Source organism: Microplitis mediator, chromosome 6, assembly GCF_029852145.1.
Source record: "Microplitis mediator isolate UGA2020A chromosome 6, iyMicMedi2.1, whole genome shotgun sequence".
NCBI classification, from domain to species: Eukaryota; Metazoa; Arthropoda; class Insecta; order Hymenoptera; family Braconidae; genus Microplitis; species Microplitis mediator.
Window position 1 is genome coordinate 6,040,942 of NC_079974.1, and position 21,493 is coordinate 6,062,434.

Sequence of the window (21,493 nt, forward strand, 5' to 3'; positions counted from 1 at the left end):
ATTTTATTTATTATTTAATATCGGAATACCGAATTATCTCGTTCTATAACTCAGCCAAGGAGTTCGATTGAACCGTCACGTGGTTAGTGTGAGAACTTATGAGTGATTGGTTACCGATCATTAAATTATAAGTTATAATATGAAATTATTTTATTCTGTCATCCAACCAAGGAATTGGCGTCACGTGGCTGATATAAGAATGTTTTAATTTCTTATCGTTTTATAACTTATTTGTCTATTCGTACTGAGCGGATGTACTATAGACCGTCCCGTTCAATGACCTGCGTGGCGTTAGGGTAGGTCCGGGATTTTTGAGCGAGAGGGATATTGGGTCGGTGAATATGGGCCCTCGAGAAGACTGTGTTCTTTCTCTGTCTTACTTTAGGTTTACTATGACTTAATTTACTAGCACTTGAATGCTGGAGAAAAAGGAAAGTAAATGAAAAGACGAATGTATAAAAAGAGAATCATGTGTAGTATATTGACAGGTTAAATCTTACATGTGAATATTATAATTTTAGACTTACCCAAAAGGGTTGATATACCTGCACACACACTCACTCCAAATTCACCAGTTTGAATTTGTGTACACAGGAGGTTACAATATTTATGACAGTTTTTAACTGAGATTCACAGGCTGAATCTTTTCACACGAACGCACTGCACCCTGAACCGAAAGGCCGGCTTTGCTGTCGAGTGAATTTATGATATATATAAATATATATATATTTTCTTTTAGGAATTTATTAAAGGATTAACTATTCCCGAACAAGGACTCCGATTGCCTAGGCGGTGGACGTCACGTGAGGGAGTTTAGTTTATTCTAATGCGAACTTAAAAGATTTTATCTTCGGTATCCAACCTAGGAGTCCAAATGCCTAGGTGAAGGACCTCACGAGGAAAGGTTTTAAAAATAAAATTTTAAGTCGCGAAATTAAAATCTAAAATAAAAGAATCGAAACTCGGTTATCGGTCTAGGACCTCTGATTGCCTCGGCGTAGAGCGTTACGAAAGCGAATTTTGAAGTCGACTCAGCGAGTCTTACTCGCGGACGGATCCGACAAAGTTTTTAATTACAGAAGTAAAGAAAATTGAATTCCGATTATCGATCTAGGACCCCCGGTTGCCTCGGCCGTGGAGCGTCACGAGAGCGAACGTTGGAATCTTACTCGCGGATAGATCCGACAAGGGTTTTAGTTGCGGCGGTAATGACTGAATTTGAGTATTTTTCCTGGGTTTATAGATGAAAAGGTTTGAAAGAAAAGTAGGACCGAAGATGAAATAAAGAATGGGTTAAAGAAAGAGGAAAAATTATATATAAGGGTTTGATTTTTGGGCAGCTGAGAATGACATATTTATTGCGGGAGTTCTTGGTATTTTATAGTAAACAGGATGTGAAATAGAAAAATAAGTCCGCGGTGGGCTGTTCGAAAATAACTTTTATAAAATATATGATGACATTTGCTGAGAAATATAATTAAAAATTTGAGAGAAAAGTTCTTCTATGGTGGTAAAGGTGGAAGTGAGGATCCGCGGGAAATCGTGGGATTTTAAAAACGACATCTCTTTGACAAATATATGATGACTTTTATGGTCAACATATTTTTGTACTCTAGAAAAATATAATTCAAAAAAATAAAATTGAGAGGAAAAATTTGGGTGATAGAAAAAGGGAATAAATAGGTTCTGCGGGGGACCCTGTAATTTTTAAAGACAACGTCTCTCTGACGAATTTATGACGACTCTTGCTACCAATATTTTAGACGGTTCTGAAAAATGTAATTAAAATTTGTACATTAGAAAAGAACTGTAAGGATCCGCTTAACAGCGGGACCTATTGGTAGCAGATGTTTTAACTGGAAAAGTCGTAAAAATTTGAGTCGAGCTAAAACAAGGAAATGCTTTGACATATTTATTAAGACTTTTACGATGACGAGGGACTCACGGTCGCGGAAGACCCAGAGAAATTCTCGCGTGGGACATCTGGAAAACATTGAATCAGCAGGTTCTTCGTAAGGGACCGGTCATAGCGGTGCAGCTGTTCTATTTGCTTGTCTCTTTTAATTTTGTAACTTGACCGTTCATACTTGTACACTTGTCTGTGGAAATTCAGAGCAAACCCAGAATATGTCAGTACCCATATACGGGCAGCATATATATATATATATATATATATATATATATATATATATATGTGTATATATATATATACATATATATGTGTATATATATATATACATATATATATATATATATATAAATATATACATAGATGTACATGTTCTTACTTACTTTCTTAGCATATAATAACATAAAAATGTATCAGGCTTACTTACCTACCTCCCCGTTACATTTAATAATATTAATAAATAATTATAACTTTTAGTGATAAAAGTTCAAGAATTAAAAAAATCTGTTTATAGATTTAGATGGCGATTATTTATTTGCTTTTCCAAACATTTTGCAAAATATTTATTTGTGTAGGATTGCTGATACTCTTTCGCTCAGCTCAAATATTGGCTCCATATCACCCTCAAATATATGAGGTCTATTGTACGCCGTAGATGAAATTTTGTTGCGCGTGTACTGTTGAATGCGCACTTCATGTATTTTTTCCAGCTCCACGTACAAGGGCTCCAACACGATTGGTAGATTACAATGTGTTAATTTTTTTACGTGATCCATCTTCTCAAGCCCTTCGATGGGTGAATAATCTTCGTAATAAAGATCCAATATAATTTCGTAAACATTTTTAAGAACCTGTTTATATAAAATCTCTGCTTAGTTTTCAAATTTCAAAATATTATTTAAAACGTTAAAATGATGCTTACTTCTCTCTCGAGGTTCAACAGCGTGAGTATAAAATACCGTAACCCAATAAACACAGGCATTTTAGGTTTTTCGCTTTATAATTTTAGTATAAATTTTACTATAAAAATTTAGCGTCCTCGTGATCTGAACACTTGAATTGTACTAAGTACCGTATTGTTAATCTGCTAAGAATACTAGCGAAGAAGCTCTGATTACATGCACCAGCAGATTTAGATCTCATTAGAAGTATGTCTTACAGCTTGTTTGTTAAATTAAAAGTAGACGTTTAAAATTAAAAAATATTCAAAATTTCAATTTTATTTCAATCTTTTTTAAATTAAATTAAATATATTTATTATTTTTAAGGTAAAATTCGGAAATATTGAATAATTTTCAGGTGTTTTGAAGTATTTAAATTATTCAATGCATCTCAGAGGTAAAAAGAATTTATCCGTGTGCCGATAAGTTAGTATTTTTTAAATGAAGGCTAATTAGCATAATACATTATCAACTGTATGACAGGCGAGTGCTAGCTGATAATAGAGGTATCGCAGCTATTGTTTTGCTGCTGCGGGAATACAACAATATTTGTAGAGTTATATATATATATATATATATATATATATATATATATATATATATATATATATATATATATATATATATTTATGTATATATAGCTACAGCGTGAAACCACTTTTAAGTATTATAATTAGAATTATAATTCAAAATAACTTACCGTAGATTATAAAATATATATATGTATATTATTCAAATACTAAAAATTTTCAATTGAAATAATTTATTTTCTAAAATAATATAAAATCATTATTTTAATTATTAATTTAAAGTTATTTACCTGCATTACTTAAATACTATAAATTTTCATTTGAAAGCGTTTTAGACATATTTTAAATATCTTATTTCCTAAAACAATATAAAGTTATTAAATATTCTAAAATAATATATTTATATAAGGTTAAGATCTGTTTATTTAAACTTATAATGATAAAATTTTACATATATGTTTTAACAATGCAAATATTTTATATAACCAATGTTATGACCGTTTGTATACATAATTTTAAATTTCTAGTAAAATTTTAACCCGTAACGTTGATAATAATGTCCTTAGTGAAAAATAATATTAATTCGAACACAACTAACTCCATATAATCAGCGGTAAACCAGAATTGGTGCGTTATGTAAAAGACAGATCACTACGCGCATGGGCAGCCTATACAGAAACAAGACTTGAAAAATGGTGGCAATTGTCGCGGGAATGTTTAATAAGATTATTACGGCGTCTTGTGATGTTTTCATCATGTCGTTTATTAGCAAGAGCGTACAAAAGAGGGCTGCTAACTACCAATACAGTCGTTTTAGGTACAGTTGTGTCGACAATTCTTTAAACTCAAAAAGCGGACGCTAATTGTTTACAAGATTTGTTGACGGACTACGGTAAGTGTACACACACCTCTTATGATAAATTTAATTTCTTAATTTACCAAGTATGTAAAAATTCTATTTTTACGATACAGTCGTGACGAGTTATTGCACTTAGACAATAGCTATAATAGCAATATCGAAACCGATGACGTGAGTTTTTAATTTTTGTGAAATATATTAATGTGGTTAAGTATTTTAATTTGTTTGAATATTTGAATTTGTTTTATATTTTTATCGCATAGGATGTTACGCAAACAGCTGCACCGTAGATTGGTTATCACCCAGGTTGCGAAACGATAAGAATAGATCATTTTACAGGGGTTCAGCGTGAGCGTAATTTGTCTACTAGCTCTGACGATTCGTACGTCTCGTTTCCAACAGATAATGAAGATTCGGACGATCCTGGTAAATTTGATTCTTAAGAGGAAGAATCACTGATGACTGAAAGATCTCAGCAATATTAGGATAACTGTATTACTGCCGAAGATGAAGAAAAAGAAGAAGCAGAAAAAGAAGAAGAAGAAGAAGAAGATAATCCGCAATTCACATTCATTTCTGATGATGACGATCACGGTGATGAGTCAAGACGTTTTATACAACGTAAACTTTTAGGTATTTCACACAACGCTAAACAGCGTACCTTTTATACAGCGTCAGCGGCTTAATAATTATAATAGAATTTGGGATACTTTGCTACCAGTTAAAAAGTAAGATAAATTTTGTAACCTGTAAGTTTTAAATATTTAAAAATTATATTTTCAGGTGTACAATCAGGAGGTATGACAACAAGATCAAAAGCAAAAAAGGAACACGCTTCTTTGCCGTCAACATCAAACAAAACACAGATGGTTACATTAACGTACAACCCCCAGGTCAAAGATTTGTAGTCGAGCGGCAAATAGTTAAAAAATATAGACAGTTTCAAGCTAAAGGTAAAGAGACTACAATCAGAATCCTTCCGCCTACTGCAGAATCTAATCATATGCAATGGGTTAAAGGTGCTTTAAGCGATATTCTCACGTATATTACAGCGTCGTGCAAGCCTTATGATCACGTAGGTTTTACTATTAATTACGAAAGACTCACAGCTGGGGCTATTTGAGCTAAATTTACAAGAGCAAACAGTATTACAGTGAATGATTTATGGCGTTTATTAAGCAACGTTGCTCAAAGTGTCGGCGGTCTGACTACTGACGATAGACTTATTATCACATCAGCTGTTGTCTCAGGTATTGAGGGTCGCGGGAAAGTAGTTTTGACTCATGAAACAATTTTTAAACGATCAATAATAACTATTAACAATAAGGATAATTTATGTTTGCCGCGGTCGTTAGTTATTGCAACGATGTATATTGGAAAAGGTGAGATTCGTTCAGGTTCTTTACAGCGTAAGTGGAAAAATATAATAGACAACAGGAGAGATACACAACAAAAAGAAGCTTTTAAATTATTACAAGCGTAAAGGTATAGCTATAGTTGTGTATGAATTTTTAACATTTGGAAGAGGAGCTCAACCACTTTTTGACGGGCGTTGTATGGTTCAAGAAACGTTTGGGTCGGTTTCTCATTTAATATATTTATTATATTATCAAGATACTAACCATTATCAACCCATAACAAATTTAGCGGGTGCTTTAGGTAGTCGTTCATTTTGCGATCAATGTAATAAAGGTTACGAGTCTAGTCGTGAGCATAGATGTTCTAAAAAATGTCAGCGTTGTAATACCTCACCTGTATGTAAATATGTAGCTAAAAAAACGTGCATTTTATGTAATCGCTGGTTTTCGAATAATGAATGTTATAGGAATCATTTAAAATTAGCTTCAGCTAATTTACGTGGAAAAAATAAGGCTCTTACGGTGTGTGATGCTTTGAAATTATGTATGGTATGTTGTAGATACATATATCATAATCTAGAACATAAGTGTAACTTAAATTACTGTCAGATATGTTGCTGCGAGAGACCACTTAATCATTATTGTTTTATGGCCCCTCTTAAACAAAAAGAGCTTCCAAAAGTTTTATTTTTGTTTTATGATTTTGGAACGCGTCAAAATAAACATTTAAAAGGTGATAAGTCTACAAAAATACACGTACCTAATTTGTGCGTTGTTCAAAAAACATGTCTCTATTGCTGGGCTAGTAAGAACGTCTCCGAAAATTGCGCTGAATGCGGCCAACGCGAATATATTTTTGAAGAAAAACCTGTCAAAAAATTTATTGATTTGGCTTTACAAAATAATTCTAAATTCTCGAAAGTAATATGCATTGCTCACAACGCTAGTAGTTTCGATGCACAATTCGTTTTAAAATGTATGATTGAGCAAAAGAAAACACGATTACCTGATCTAATATTAAACGGTACAAAAATAATTGTAATGCGCGTAGGTAAAACGGTATTTTTAGATAGTCTTAATTATTTGCATATGCCTTTGAGAGAGCTTCCAAAAGCGTTTGGATTTGCTGATGAAGCATCAAAAGGTTATTTTCCGTACTTATTCAACACTCCCTCTAATAAAAATTATATAGGCTTTATACCTAATGTAAAATATTTTTCACCCGATACTATGTTCACTAAAGAACGTGAGCAATTTATGGAATGGTATAATAAGAAAGTACAAGAAGGTTATATTTTTAATTTTCAAAACGAAATTAAATTTTATTGTCAAAATGATGTAATTGTTCTAAGAAGAGCCTGTATGTTATTTCGTGAAATGTTTATAAAATGTGGTAAAGTATGCCCCTTTTCGGAATGTACCACTATAGCATCAGCTTGCTCAAAAATTTACAGACGCAATTTTCTTAAGCTTGACACGATAGGCATTTTGCCGGCTAGTGGTACTTATCGCTGGTCATCAAATCAATCACGCAAAGCAATTCAATGGCTTATTTTCAAAGAACGAGTACATGGTTTAAGAATTACACATGCTGCACGTGGTGAAGAATATCGTTTGCCTTCAGGAATACTCGTTGACGGTTATTTTAAAAACAATAGAACCGGTAAAGAACATGTACTACAATTTCACGGTTGTTACTGGCATGGTTGCCCTAAATGTTACAGAGTAAACCGTGATAGAATACTCAATATAGGTGATAGTATGGATGTGAGGTATGACTGTACTATAGCCACGTCAGAAAAAATCCGCAGATTAGGGTATAGTCTTACTAAAGAGTGAGTGTGTGATTTCAATTTATTTTTATCTAGAAATCCTGAGGTTGCAGCTAAATTACGCGATCACCCCTTACTTTGTACCGAACCGTTAAACCCTACAGATGCTTTTTTTGGAGGTCATACAGAAAGCTTTGTTACGTTATACGATATAAAAAACCATGAAAAAATCAAATATGTAGATGTACGTTCACTGTATCCTTATATTTGTAAAACTGGTAAATTCCCGATAGGTCATCCCGAAATTTTTATAGGCGATGAATGCCTGTCTTTGATAGGTGAAGATAATAATTTAACGCTTGTGGAAGGGCTGGTAAAATGTACTGTTCTTCCACCACTAAAGCTTTACCATCCGGTATTACCATGTAGAGTTCATGATAAATTACTCTGTGCTCTATGTCGTTCTTGCGCTCAAGAATTAAGACAGGCAGACTGCAACCACACACCTACAGACAGCGCTTTAACAGGTACATGGGTGGTAGATGAGGTTAGGAAAGCCATTGAAAAAGGTTACATTATCATGAAAGTATTTGAAATTTGGCAGTATAAAATAGCGCAGTATGACCCTAAAACAGGATCTCAAGGGATATTTACGGAAGATATCAATACTTTTTTAAAAATTAAAACTGAAGCAAGCGGTTACCCAAAAGATTGTAAAACCGACGAGGAAAAAGATACATATATTGAAGATTATGAGCGTACTGAAGGTATAAAATTAGATAAAGAAAAAATTGAATTTAACGCAGGGTTACGAGCTGTAGCCAAACTTAGTGTAAATTCTCTTTGGGGAAAATTTGGTCAGCGTGAAAATTTAACGCAAACGGAAATTGTTACAACACGAGCGCGTTTAATGGAAATGTTGACTGATAGCCAAATTGAAATATGTGGTTTTTTACCAGTTAACGATAATACATTATATATAAATTTTGTTAATAGTAAGGATGCTATAAAACCTTCCCGCACAACAAATGTTGTCATCGCAGCGTACACAACGGCCCAGGCACGTCTTAAATTATACAATTACTTAGAAAACTTAGGTACTTGAGCCCTATATTGCGATACCGATTCCTGTATTTACGTATCTGTAGAAGGAAAATATGAACCACCTACAGGAAAATTTTTAGAAGAATTAGCTGATGAATTAGAAGGTTACGGGCTAGGAAGTTATATTGCATCTTTTGTAACAGGCGGCCCGAAATTTTATGCTTATACAATCCGTAAACCTGATAATACAATTGCAGAGGTATGTAAAGTAAAAGGTATAACTTTAAATTTTTCTAATAGTCTTAAAATTAATTATAATACAGTTAGAGCCCTTGTAACTGGTGAAAAAGCAGAGCCTGTTATAATAAAATTTGATGCTATACGCAGAACATGTTTTCATGCCATTGTAACGAAAACAACATTTCCGCAATATAAAAAAAGACGTCTAGAAATAAATATTCTACATTACCGTTTAAGTACAGAGTTTATTAATTGTATTTAAATTGACACTGTAATAGATTATAATAAATGTATAAATAAACATGCTTCTTTTATGTTTTATTTTCCCCCTCTTTCATATAGCAACGTAAGTAATTTTGATTTATTTATTCATTTATTTAAGTTTATTTTCATCAGTTCTCCGAGAACAGTTCACCTAAACGTTAAAACTAAATATAAATGGATATTATAATAGATATTCAGGGTTTCTTCGATAATTATGGAAATTTTTTACCTAAAGAAGTAGCACTAGTAGATTTAGAATCTTCTATACAAAGTCATTGGTTAATCAAAGCCCCATTTCCTTATAATAAATTATTATTCTCAGCGCGCCAAAAAAATAACTGGCTTACAACAAAAAACACGGCTTATAGTGGTTAGACGGTTTTATTACCATCTCAAATTTGACACTTATTGTTAAATTTTATTCTGAAAAAGCCCGGTGTGTATATGTACGTGGTGATATAAAACTGAAATATCTTGAAAAATTACTACAAAAGGAAGTTATTAATTTAGAAGAAGAAGATATTGACAACACCCCTAATAAATTTGATGATTTGAGAACGACAAACACTTTGTGCACGTTACACGGTGCGTTAAAAATTAACAACCCTGGTCAAAATTTGAGATGTGCTTTAAACAACGCTTTTTGTCTACAAAAGTGGATTTTAAAAGAACGTTCAAATTCTTGTGAATTTTTAAATTTTTACATGTCTCTTAAATAACAACTGATAATATACACAGCTGTTGGCTGCATTTTACGCGGGGTCAGCATTTAAAAAGACAAGCCGATTAAAACTACGACGAGTCTCAGTTTCAAACGGTAGTTCAAGCGTGTCATAATAATGTGTTACACAAAATTTAAAGAGTGTGATGAGATTCGTGCAGAACCGGAAGAAGAAGATCCCGGAAATGAAATTAATGTGACTGAACACGATTTGGATACCTTTAGAACATATTGGCCTCACGATCCTTTATTCAGACTTCTACCGACGCGCTCAAATGTTGAAAGTATCGTATGGTTAAGTGCTGTTACTCGTGCTGTAAGAAATGCACCAACTTTTCTTGATGTAAGTTTAATTCTACATTATTATTATCATTATTGTTATTATAAAACTAATGTGTATATATTCTAATTATTATTTCAGTTTTTTTTGGGTATGCCCCGTGACATCTTCGAGCTAGCTATGCGGTCAGCACCAGAGCTGATTCAGCAACCTCTCACGCAACGATGAAACTTGATCCACAATAACACGAGTGAAAACGCCTCTAAGATAGCTGAAGACAAAACAGAATAATGTTAAAATACATAAGATTTACTAAGTCATCTATTAAATTTGTATTCAAGTATTTTTAACTTTACGAAATATGAATTCATGTGTTTTCTTATTATGTTAACATTACACACTTTTAATAAATAAATAAATAAATAAATTACCTATAAGTTATGATTACATTGTTTCGTTTCTGTGTAAATATATAAGATATACATCGCTCGTTAAATTTAGTTCATACAATGGATCCGCGGTGGAAACACCCTTGGACGTCAATTATTTGCGGTCCCACAGGCTGTGGTAAGACAGTATTTGTAAAAAGGTTCATTAAATATTTGCCTCAGATAAGTGATACGAGTTTCTCGAGAATAATATTTTATTACGCTGAATGGCAGACTCCCTATACGGAATATTCGAATTATAAAAATATTGAGTTTCGTGAAGGCTTACCGAATCAAATACAAACGAGAACATAAATCTTTCTGGTTCTTCTTTTGGTACTGTTCCTAAAACGTCAGAATCTAGTATAGACTCGGCTACAACGACTGTACATCATACTTCATATGATGATGGTATTGATAATTCAATTATAGATAGCATCCCGAAAAAATTCAAGAATAAAGCCCGTTCGTTGTTAAAACGTCTAAAAAATTTACCTAGCTCAACGATAACGTGGGATAGCCATGGGGTGGTAACACTTCATGGCAAAAAAATAGCCGGTTCAAATATAACGGATCTTCTGAACGACGCAATGAGAAGGAGAAAATCTGTCAAAGCTATAGAAAGGCGTCGATTCGCTCAAGTGTTACAAGCCTCAAATATCCCTCGTGAATATATAGGCAACCAAAATTTCTTTAATAGTACAGTATCAACTTCTACACCTACAAGCTCACGAGTTAATATAAGTTGTAACATGAGAAAAAATTCGACATCAACCCGAGGTTTGAAATTAATTAAATAAAATAAATAGTTATCCGGTGAGCCAATCTGGTGACACCTATGAGCAAAAATTTTGACTTCGACCGTGCAAGCGATCCAACGCATGGATTGTCACGAGAGATCCGGGATAGACGCCGAACTAAATGGCCACGTTTATTTTTATTTGAACAATTCGACTCGACTAAACGAACAATTTCGCTTCCGACGTATGATCGAGTTGCATTACGACATGTAAGATCAATCCGAGTTTGATCAACGAACAATTAATCGCGACCAATAATTCCGACCGACAATAACCGATTAAGTGAACAAGTAGTGAACAAGCCGAAGCATCGGCGCGAATCTGAACAAAGTGTACGAGTGCAATATTTAATAAATAAGTGCAGTGCGTACGTAATGATAATTAATTAAATAAATAATTACGGGTAAAAATTATACGATCGTGCAATTTAACGTGTTACCGAAATAAAATATTATTTTATATTTTATTTTATTTCTTCGAGCAATTCTGAGAACTACGGATTATCCGTGTCTCATTCGCAACAGCAGTCTTGTCACCTCGCCGTGTAAGAATACTCTGACGTCACTCGTCAAGTATTTCTTTAATACTTCCGCTGTATGTGTGTCTCCGGACAATAAAATTATATTATTTTAATTTCGTAAATCGACTGTGTTTCTCCGAGCAATGAACTAATTGTGTTTTCGATCAACTACGATTTTTTTTTCGATAATATTGTTTATGTCGAGTCAAGCCGACAACGGCATTTATATTTTTTTGTAACCGATAATTTTATTTGTGAAACCGATCAAAGATTTGTTTAATTAAATACGACTGATTATTTGTTGAATTCTGATCAATTATTTATCGTAATCTTAAGTGCCTGACCTTTCCCCGATCCGCCACCCTGAGTCGACATTTTTAATAATTGTTTATTTGGTGATTGTTACATCACCTGGCGCCCAACTAATAATTTTGAGCAAGGTTGCCAAAAATCGTAAGTGTATTCGGACTTCACTCCGGTAGATCCCCGGTGGTGAAAAACCCGTCACAAAGTATACCAGTTATTCGCGAGGAACTTGCTTCTTCAGATGAGTTTATGACCAGTGATGACGAGGGGGCTAGAACAACTCAAAAGGGTAAAGGTTCTATAAAATCAAAAACTAAAAAATTATCATGGACGAAGTTCAGACCAATGAAATGTTAAAATCCATATATTATAACCCTTCACACGAGGCCAGTTTTTCGGGTGCTAGAAATCGTTTAAAATTAACCGATAAAAGTGATTCAAAGTTATCAAAAGACATGATTGTAAACTGGCTTAATAAACAAGAAACTTTTACAAAGCATCGATTAAATAGAAAATATTTTATCAGACGTACTTACAACGTAGAAGTAATTGATAATGTATGGGAAACCGATTTGGTAGACTTGAGAAGTATATCAACGTACAACGACGGGTATAAATACATTTTAATGGTAATTGACATTTTGAGTAAATTTGCGTGAGCTGAGCCACTATATAATAGAACTAGTGAGTCTGTGACACAAGGTCTTTATTAAAAAAATACTACTACGTAGTAGAAAATGATTACCACGTTTTATACAATCGGATAGCGGGAAAGAATTTCTTGGCGCATCTTTTCAAGAATTTTTGAAGAAAAACGAAATACAATTTAGAACTGTGCGAAATCCTGATGTAAAGGCAGCTGTCGTTGAACGTTTAAATAGAACGATCAAGGAGCCCAGACAGCATTAAAGTCAGAATGACTGCTTTACGACGTATTTTTGAAGGAGTCTTCAAGAAGTCTTATAATGACTTCTTAAAGGTGTCATTTTTAAGAACTCTAAATTAAGAGTTCTTGAAGACTTCATAAATAAGACGTCAGTTTTGTGACGTCTAAATGTATTCTTTTTTTAACTTTTTCGAAGTCAAAATGAAGTCAAAATTAGGAACTCCTTAAGACATCATGGTAAGTTCATTCTGAAGTCTTATTTGCGGAGTCAGAAAAAAGAACATTTTGAGAACTCTTTGAGAACTTTTAAAGATGTCTTACTGAGTTCGCTAGGTGGCGCATTCGACATCTTGAGAACTTCTGAAAGACTTCTTTAACGTGTTTTTAAGACGTCCAAATCATAAATAGGAACTCATTCAGAACTCATCAAGACGTCATTTTGCTATCTGGGAGAGAATGTGGCGGTATTTTACGTATAGACGGTCAAAAAGATATATAGATGTATTGCAGAAAATTATCAATGCTTACAATCATACACAGCATAGCGGAATAAAAATGGCCCCTGTAAATGTCAATGAAGATAATTATACTACAGCAATTGATAACCTTAAGAAACGCTATGAAAATAATAAACGTTATAGACTTATGAAAAAACGTAAACCTAAATACAGCGTTGGCGACATGGTACGTATCAGTAAGACTAAAGCAGCGTTTGTGAAAGGATACGAAAGTGGTTGGAGTAACGAGATTTTTTAAATTTCTAAAATTTCAATGTTCCGTCAACCAGTGGTTTATTTATTATATGATTTACAAAACGAGCCCATTGACAGTGTGTTTTATGAGGAAGAATTATCTTTAGTTAAATAAAAATGGCTTTAATTAGAGATAATTTTTATATTGTATTACCTAGTAAAAGTAGTATGAAATATTTTCCCAATAACACGCCTACACATTTTATAACACAGTTACCTCAAGCGCTGGAATTAACCGGAGAATGGGAAGTTGCGTTAGTAGAAATACAAACTCCTACGACAATATTACATATACCAAAAGGATCTACTGCAATTGTCATGGGTACAGCCAACATACCTCTAAATACTGAAGAAGGAAAAAGTATTATTGAAGAAAGTGTAGCTGATATTTACTATGTTCATGTGCTTTACGGGCAATATCAAAATATTAGCTCGTTAGTGCAATGTATGAATACACTTTCTGCATTATCTGAGCATATAAATTTTGTACATGACGCTGGTGGCTATATATCAGTTCATAAAATATGTGATTGCGTAGCTATACATACACTGAAGTTAAATGAAATACTTGAAAACATACTAGGATTTGGCATAGACTATTCACCTAGACCTATCTCAGAAAAGGACGAATGCAAAGGGGCAACCCCTGCATCGTTAGCTAATGCAGTGCCTGGAAAAATATTAGTGTATAGCGATATTTGTGAAGGTTATATAACAGGTGACGTCCAATCACCTCTGCTACGTGTCGTACCTGTTGATACCGATCATTACCTCTACGGTTCAACTAAAATAAAGACTTTTTCACCGGGCCGTTATATACCCTTATTAGGTAGAACCATGAACACTATCGAAATTGATATAAGAGACGAGTTTGGGAATCCTATTCCATTTGAATACGGTACGCTGACCGTGACATTACATTTCAGAAGAAGAATTTAAGTATAACAAAATGGCCGAGTTTGAAATAATACAGTACGGTGACGGAACTCGTGATTATAACGGCATAAGTCAAGTTTACATAGGCTCACCAAATCAAAGAGGCCATAGTATCGGTAGCTTCCTTGGCGGCTTGTTTAGACGTGTATTACCATTTTTAAAAAGCGGTGCAAAAGCTCTTGGCAAGGAAGCTTTTAAATCAGGTATAAATATTGCTACAGATGTTTTGGATCACAACGTACCAGTCAAAGAGGCGTTAAGTGCCAGAGCACGTGAATCAGGTAATAATTTAAAATGAAAAGGTCAGCAAAAAATCGACAGTCTTATGAGCGGTTCAGGCTACGTTCCTGGTCAGTTGGCGATTGCTAGTGGTATGAATAACACCATTGGTTTAGCAGGAAGGCATTCTAATAAGAGAATACGAATGATAAAAAAAGCAGTTCGGAAAAAAAATAAACGCAAACCAATCAAAAAGAAAAATAATAAGAAAAATAAGAAAAAGAAAAAGCTACGTACAGTGAATGATATTTTTTCTTAAAATATTATTTCCAAAATGTCGTTTTTACACGTGCACTCTTGTGAATGTGCTAAAACAGCGCTTGAATTATTCTCATTGCCTTCTACTCAAACAACAATCGAAAGCTCACAATGGGTCCATTATAAACCAATTTCATCGTTGACTGATAACTCACCTATAGAATTTGTTGTACAAGGGCAAGGTGATGAATATATTGATCTTGCTCATACTATGATAAGTTTGCGAGTAAGTATTACACGTAAAACTCCTGTCGCTGCTAGTGCTAAGCCACCTAAAGTAGGTCCTATCAACAATTTTATGCATTCAATATTTAATCAAGTAGACGTGCTGTTTAACCAGAAGCCCGTATCAACGCCCAATAATTTATATGCCTATAGAGCGTGTATAGAAACCCTCCTAAACTATGGCTTGGATGCTACAAAATCACACTGAAGTACAGTTGGATAGTGTTGTGATACTCCAGGTGAAATGGATAGTGTTGATGATGATAAGCTAGGATTGAAGAAACGTCGTGATTTATTAACATGTGAAAAATCAGCCGATTTTATAGGACATTTGCATTGCGACATGTTTAATCAAGAAAGATTTCTTATAAATGGTGTAGAAATGCGTTTACGTCTCACACGTGCTCGAGAAGCTTTTTGTCTCATGGAGGCATCGCCTAACGGTTGTAATTTCGTTATTACTGAAGCTAGTTTAATAGTAAGAAGAGCTTAAATATCACCTGGTATTCTGTTAGCACATGCACGTATGCTGGCAAAAACTACAGTGAAATATCCGTTAACACGCGCTGAAGTAAAAGCTGTATCGATACCTGCAGGTGTGCATGGTGAAACTATTGACAACGTTATTTTAGGTCAGATACCTAGACGTTTAATCATAGGGTTTGTTGATAATAAAGCCTTTAACAGCGATCGTATAATGAATCCCTTCAATTTTCAACATTTTGGTATAAACTATTTATGGCTATGTGTAGACGGCCGGCAAGTTCCGTCAAAACCATTACAACCTGATTTTTCAAATAGTAAGCTGTATGTAGATGCTTATCACACATTATTTTCGGGTACAGGAATTCATTTTTTAAATGAAGGAAATACAATAGATCGATTCGATTATCCTAATGGGTTTTGTTTATACACTTTTGACTTAACGCCTGATTTATCAGCTAATAGTAACAGCCATTGGAATCTGATTCGTCATGGTACTGTACGCATAGAGGTTAGGTTTGTTAAAGGTTTAGAATCAAGCGTAAACTTTATAGTGTATGCTGAATATGAGAGTGTATTCGAAAAAGACGCTTCCAGGCAAGTTACTATAGATTTTGCCGGCTAAGCACAATTAAATATTTAGTTGAAATGAAAAACAAAATACTTCAGTAACTGTGAAGCTGTCTTATAGTGAAGAACATTGTGGCTCTTGTAATATATATTCAAGGTTTTATTAACAACGCACGAGAATTTTTACCTAAAGAAATCGGTGTTACTTCTCTAACTAATGGTGATACGGCCCACTGGATTTTAGCTCCTGAATTTTCATTTACGCTATTGTCAGAAGAACGGCAGGTTGAAAATAATGATTTAACAAGAAATCATGGTCTTGAATGGTATGACCGTGAGGCAATGATAAAATACGTACACATACAGCTCCGCTTTTTTTGTCAATGTGCTATGAAAATTTTTACAAAAGGAAAACTGCAAAAAACATACTTAAAGGGTCTACTTTGTCGTCCTGTCATAAATATAGAAGATTTACCAAACAGCCCTCGAGTAGCAGCCTTACACCACCCACGGTTAACTTGTGCTCTACACTAGGGTGGGTTGAAAAAAAACTTTTTTTTTTCTTAGCATGGGGTAGAATTTGTACCTTATAAAAAACAAAAATTTTTCAAGAAAAAAAAAATTTTTTACTCAACATTTTGAGGTGGCCCACTCGATTTTAAAATAAATAATTAATCAACCGGGGTAGTTCCAATGAAAAATTTTTTTTTTTGCCCAAAATCGTGGAAAACATCTAATAATTATCGAATATGATTTTTTTTTATTTTATTTTCATTTTAATTCAAAAGAAAATGCTTTTCATTTATTGACTTTATACTTAAATTACAAAAATAATAGGAAAAAAATTTTTTCAACTTCTGACTTTCAATAAGCTTTCGAGGGGACACCCTACAGATTCTAGAACACCATTTTGATATTTTTTACTACCACCCGTTCTCAAGTTATTTATAAGAGAAAAATTATAACGGTGGGCCCTGGCTACTGCGTGTCCAGATAGCCAAGAACCACTGTTAAGTTATAATTCCCGGACTTTATTATTAATAAATTTAATTAGCGAATTGCGTCGATTATCGCTGGTTCTGAAACTCGGGAACTTGAAATTCTCAGGGTGAGTCGGCTCGTCCTGAGCCGGACACGCGGCTGAAAATAAACTTGACTCTTAAGGACTCTGGTGATAGTTTATAATTAATACTCAAATAATGTAAATTATGTAATTTATTTAACCAAACCCTTTATATACAAATTTTCCCCTTAGTTTTATATATATGCGTAATCATTACAATTTTATTTAAAGAATTTATCGGGCGATATGCGCGGGAATAAATATCGTGGAAAATGAGAAATATTGGCGGGAATTACCGCGTTGAAGAGAGAGGCTTTGTACATAGGTATTATAAAATAGAGATATATATAGTCGAACAAATGTCGGGACTTACTGCAGGAATCGGCCTACGCTCCATCCTCCTAGTCTCCGGGTGATCCACGTGGGGTTGACAAGAATCTGGTTCACGCAGCAATTCGCCTCCTGAGAAGTATGAACGACCCAAAACACCGCAAACTTGGTTTTATTTTTAACCACACAACACAAGTGGCACAAGATCACTGGATAAGTCGAAACGTATTGAAAGAAATAAAATAATTTTCACAAAGTGGAAAAGAGCGACTAATCAGTAAGCGCACTGGAACTCAAGTGTCGTCTTAAAATTAATTGTCTCGGGTCAGCACCTCGTGTTGACCCCTCCCAATTATGCGCAGTGACCAATTTCCGCATATCTGCTGCACTAAGACTACCGCCAAGACTCAGCCGAACTCGCAAACGAGAAAATTATATGGGAGCGAGAGAGAGAACAAAAAGAAGCGAGAGAGCCTCACTCTCACGTCTTAAAATCGCTGCTGCACGGTTACACTCCCCGTCACCAGACTTGAGATTGGGGCTCGGAAGCTGAAAAGGACTAATTAAAGAAATTTTGACAATTAAATTAGATGGTAGTGAAAAGTTTATTAATAAGTTTTGGTAAGATAAACAAATTCACTCTTCCGCAACTCGTGCGGGTTCAACAGGGTCAACGACCACTTCCTCATCTATAATCAACAGATCGGAGTCGTCCGACTGGCTGTCTGCCTCCTCTTCGTCTTCCGCTAAAGGGTCCTTCTCCGACCCTGGTTCGGGTAGAACCAATTCCTCCTCAGGTCCGACTAGGACAACCTCAGGTGCAGCTGTTGTGGGCACATAGGAAGCCAATTCCTCAGCCTCCGCTGAGGTCAACATCTCTTCCCCCATGAGGTCCCAACGGGTGCGTTTGAGCGCTTGGGTGACCTCGGGTGACGATACAGGGCGCGCCGGTGGTACGTAAAATGGCTGTATAAACCGAGTTGTTGATGGACGGCCTTCTGACTTCTCCACAGCCCGAGCCAGAGTGCAACGCTTCTGCCAGCGTGCCGTGAAATCTGGTCGTGCAGTGGGTGCGACCACCGAGTGGCAGGGTACTGGTCCTCTTACAGGTGCGGGTGCCTCGCCGACTTCCGGACGTGGTGGACGTGGCCTGTATGATGGTGGAAGGGGCAGTCCCAAGCGTATCTTCTCAGCTATGTATGCATTTTTCCGTTCGCGACGCATGACGGTGCGACAATGCGTTTCGTCTCGGAAAACTCCTGGCTCTCGGGCCATTCTTTCCTGGACCCGACGGTCCCGTACGTCTCTCTGAAACAAATTAAACGGTTTTCATCAGCCTCTGACTGCGCCTGGGCAATTTTAAATCAGGTACATAATGATTGCCCAAAATTTTCCCAGTATCTGATTTTAACTCAACAACTAAAGGGCTGATGATTCTATTGACAATGGCTGGCCCCAAGAATTTGTTAGCCAAACTAGACGAATATTTATCAATTTTCTTACTTAATTTTCTGTTTGGGTAATATACCGAATCACCCACTTGTAATTTAGGTGGCTCTTTAAGTCCCTTATCATGATATACGGCTTGTTTCTCACTTTCTACTATCATAATAGCTTCAATTTTGTGTCGTAACTGATCAAGACGATTTACTCGATCGCGCCATGAATTATCATCTGAATCTAAGTCATCTATTTCTAGTTCGGTTATTTTACCCGACAGCCGTGGTTCTTTACCATGAACCAAATAATATGGCGACATATGTAATGAAGCATGGTAACTACTATTGTAGGCGAGCTGGAACTCACCTAAGTGCTCATCTCACGACGTCTGATCTTTCGAAATAAATGCCCGTATCATTGGTTTCAGAGTACGGTTAATTCTTTCAACCGGGTTACTTTGCGGGTGCGCGATCGCTGTAGGTACAGATTTTATTCCCGTTTCTTTCAAATAATCTTTAATTTCATGATTAATAAATTCTTTCCCATTATCGGTGATTAAAAATAGAGGGTATCCCCGACGTGAAAAAACGCGACGAAAACTTTTCTTTACATTTAATCCAGTCTGTTTACGAAGTCTAAAGACCTCAATAAATCGCGTATATAGGTCTTGTACAATTAACACATATTGATAGCCGGTTTTAGATCGCGGAAATGGGCCAGTCACATCAGCTGCAACTATGGCCCAGGGTTCAATTGGTTGTCGCGTGCGCATCGGCGCTTGAGACGAGGTCTGTTTATATTTGACCTTTTTACACGTCTCACAATTATCTACATACTCGCCTACATCGCGATACATACCAGGCCAATAATAACGTGTACGTATCCGATGGTACATTTTGTCGCGACCCAAGTGTCCCGCGTCTGGCACATCATGGTTTGCTTTCAAAATATCGGGAATCTCGTTTTCAGTTAAAACCAATTTCCACGCGTCTTGATCATCTATACATTCTTTTAGATAATCGGGTTTATAATATTCTAATTTATCCTCATTATTTATTCGCCAATCAACAAAATTTTCCGGGTATTTTCTAACATTTGCTTTCTTTACGTCGTACCACGAGCGGACTTGAATATGTACAAAATCTACACCTTTACTTTTAATTTCATCGAGGACTTCGGACCACTCCACGGGCTCCTGGTCCTCGTATAAGCGCGATAAGGCATCCGGGCCTTCGTTCTCGGTCCCACGACGGTGTTCAATCGTGATCTGGTGGGCCAAAAGTTCCATTGCCCAACGGGCAAGCCTACCGTTCGGGTTTTTTAAGGTATGGAGCCATTTTAACGAAGCGTGGTCAGTAACCACAACAAACGAAAATCCCTCTAGATAACATCTTAATTTTCTTACGGCCCATACAACCGCCAAACACTCTTTCTCGGTTGTGGTATAGCGTGTTTCGGCACCTCGCAACGGTCTACTTAAACATATAATAAGAAACTCTTTCCCGGTATCTGGTTCTTTTTGAACCAAGAACGCGCCTAGACCCGTATCACTCGCATCGGTGTATAAATAATACGGAAGATTTGGCTGAGGTACAGCCAACGGTTTCGCGTTAACAAGAGCTTGTTTAAGATCTTGGAAAGCCTTTTCTTCCTCATCTCCCCACTTCCACTCAGTATTCACGCTACATAATTTATTTAGAGGTCCTTGGACCTTCGCAACGTTTTGTAAATGCCTGTGGTACCAGTTAATTAATCCGCAAAAACTGCGTACCTGTTTTCTAGTCGTTGGACGCGGGAAATTCGCGATAGGTGCTATTTTTTCAGGGTCAGGTCGTAGACCCTCTCTATCTACTATAAAACCAAGAAATCTCACCTCAGACCTCGCGAATTTACATTTACTTGGATTTATTAATAATCCAGCCTCGCGAAATATTTCAAAGACAAGAGTCAAGATAGCTTAATGTTCGCTATAGGTCTCGCTTATTATTACCCAGTCATCCAGATACGCGAAAACTTTATCTATCGAAGACCTCGGTAAATTTCTTTTGTGTACTCTATCTACAAAACGTTCACGGAGCTTATCCATCGCTTTTTGAAAAGTTGATGGTGCACCCGCGAGCCCATAAGGCATACGAACCCATTCAAATTGCCCCCTACCCTCTACGAAGAAGGCAGTGTAGGGAATGGACTCCGGTGCCATTAAAACTTGATGGAACGCCTCCTTGAGGTCCATCGTAGTTATATATTTCGCATCATGTAAAGCACTTAGAATACGTAGCATATTTGGAAGAGGGTGAGC

At 35.6% G+C, this 21,493-nt stretch overlaps 1 protein-coding gene across 1 annotated transcript; it reads left to right on the forward strand.

Moving 5' to 3' along the window:
• The first annotated feature begins 15,099 nt into the window (after window positions 1–15,099).
• LOC130670424 (uncharacterized protein F54H12.2-like) lies at window positions 15,100–15,516 on the forward strand. The gene has a single exon (XM_057473826.1). It carries the CDS (start codon window positions 15,100–15,102, stop codon window positions 15,514–15,516), a length of 417 nt encoding a protein of 138 aa, XP_057329809.1.
• Window positions 15,517–21,493: the final 5,977 nt, after the last annotated feature.

Bases quoted from the DNA above. Each gene is read 5' to 3' on its own strand.
- LOC130670424 (XM_057473826.1), top strand. From the start codon at position 15,100: ATGTCGTTTTTACACGTGCACTCTTGTGAATGTGCTAAAACAGCGCTT.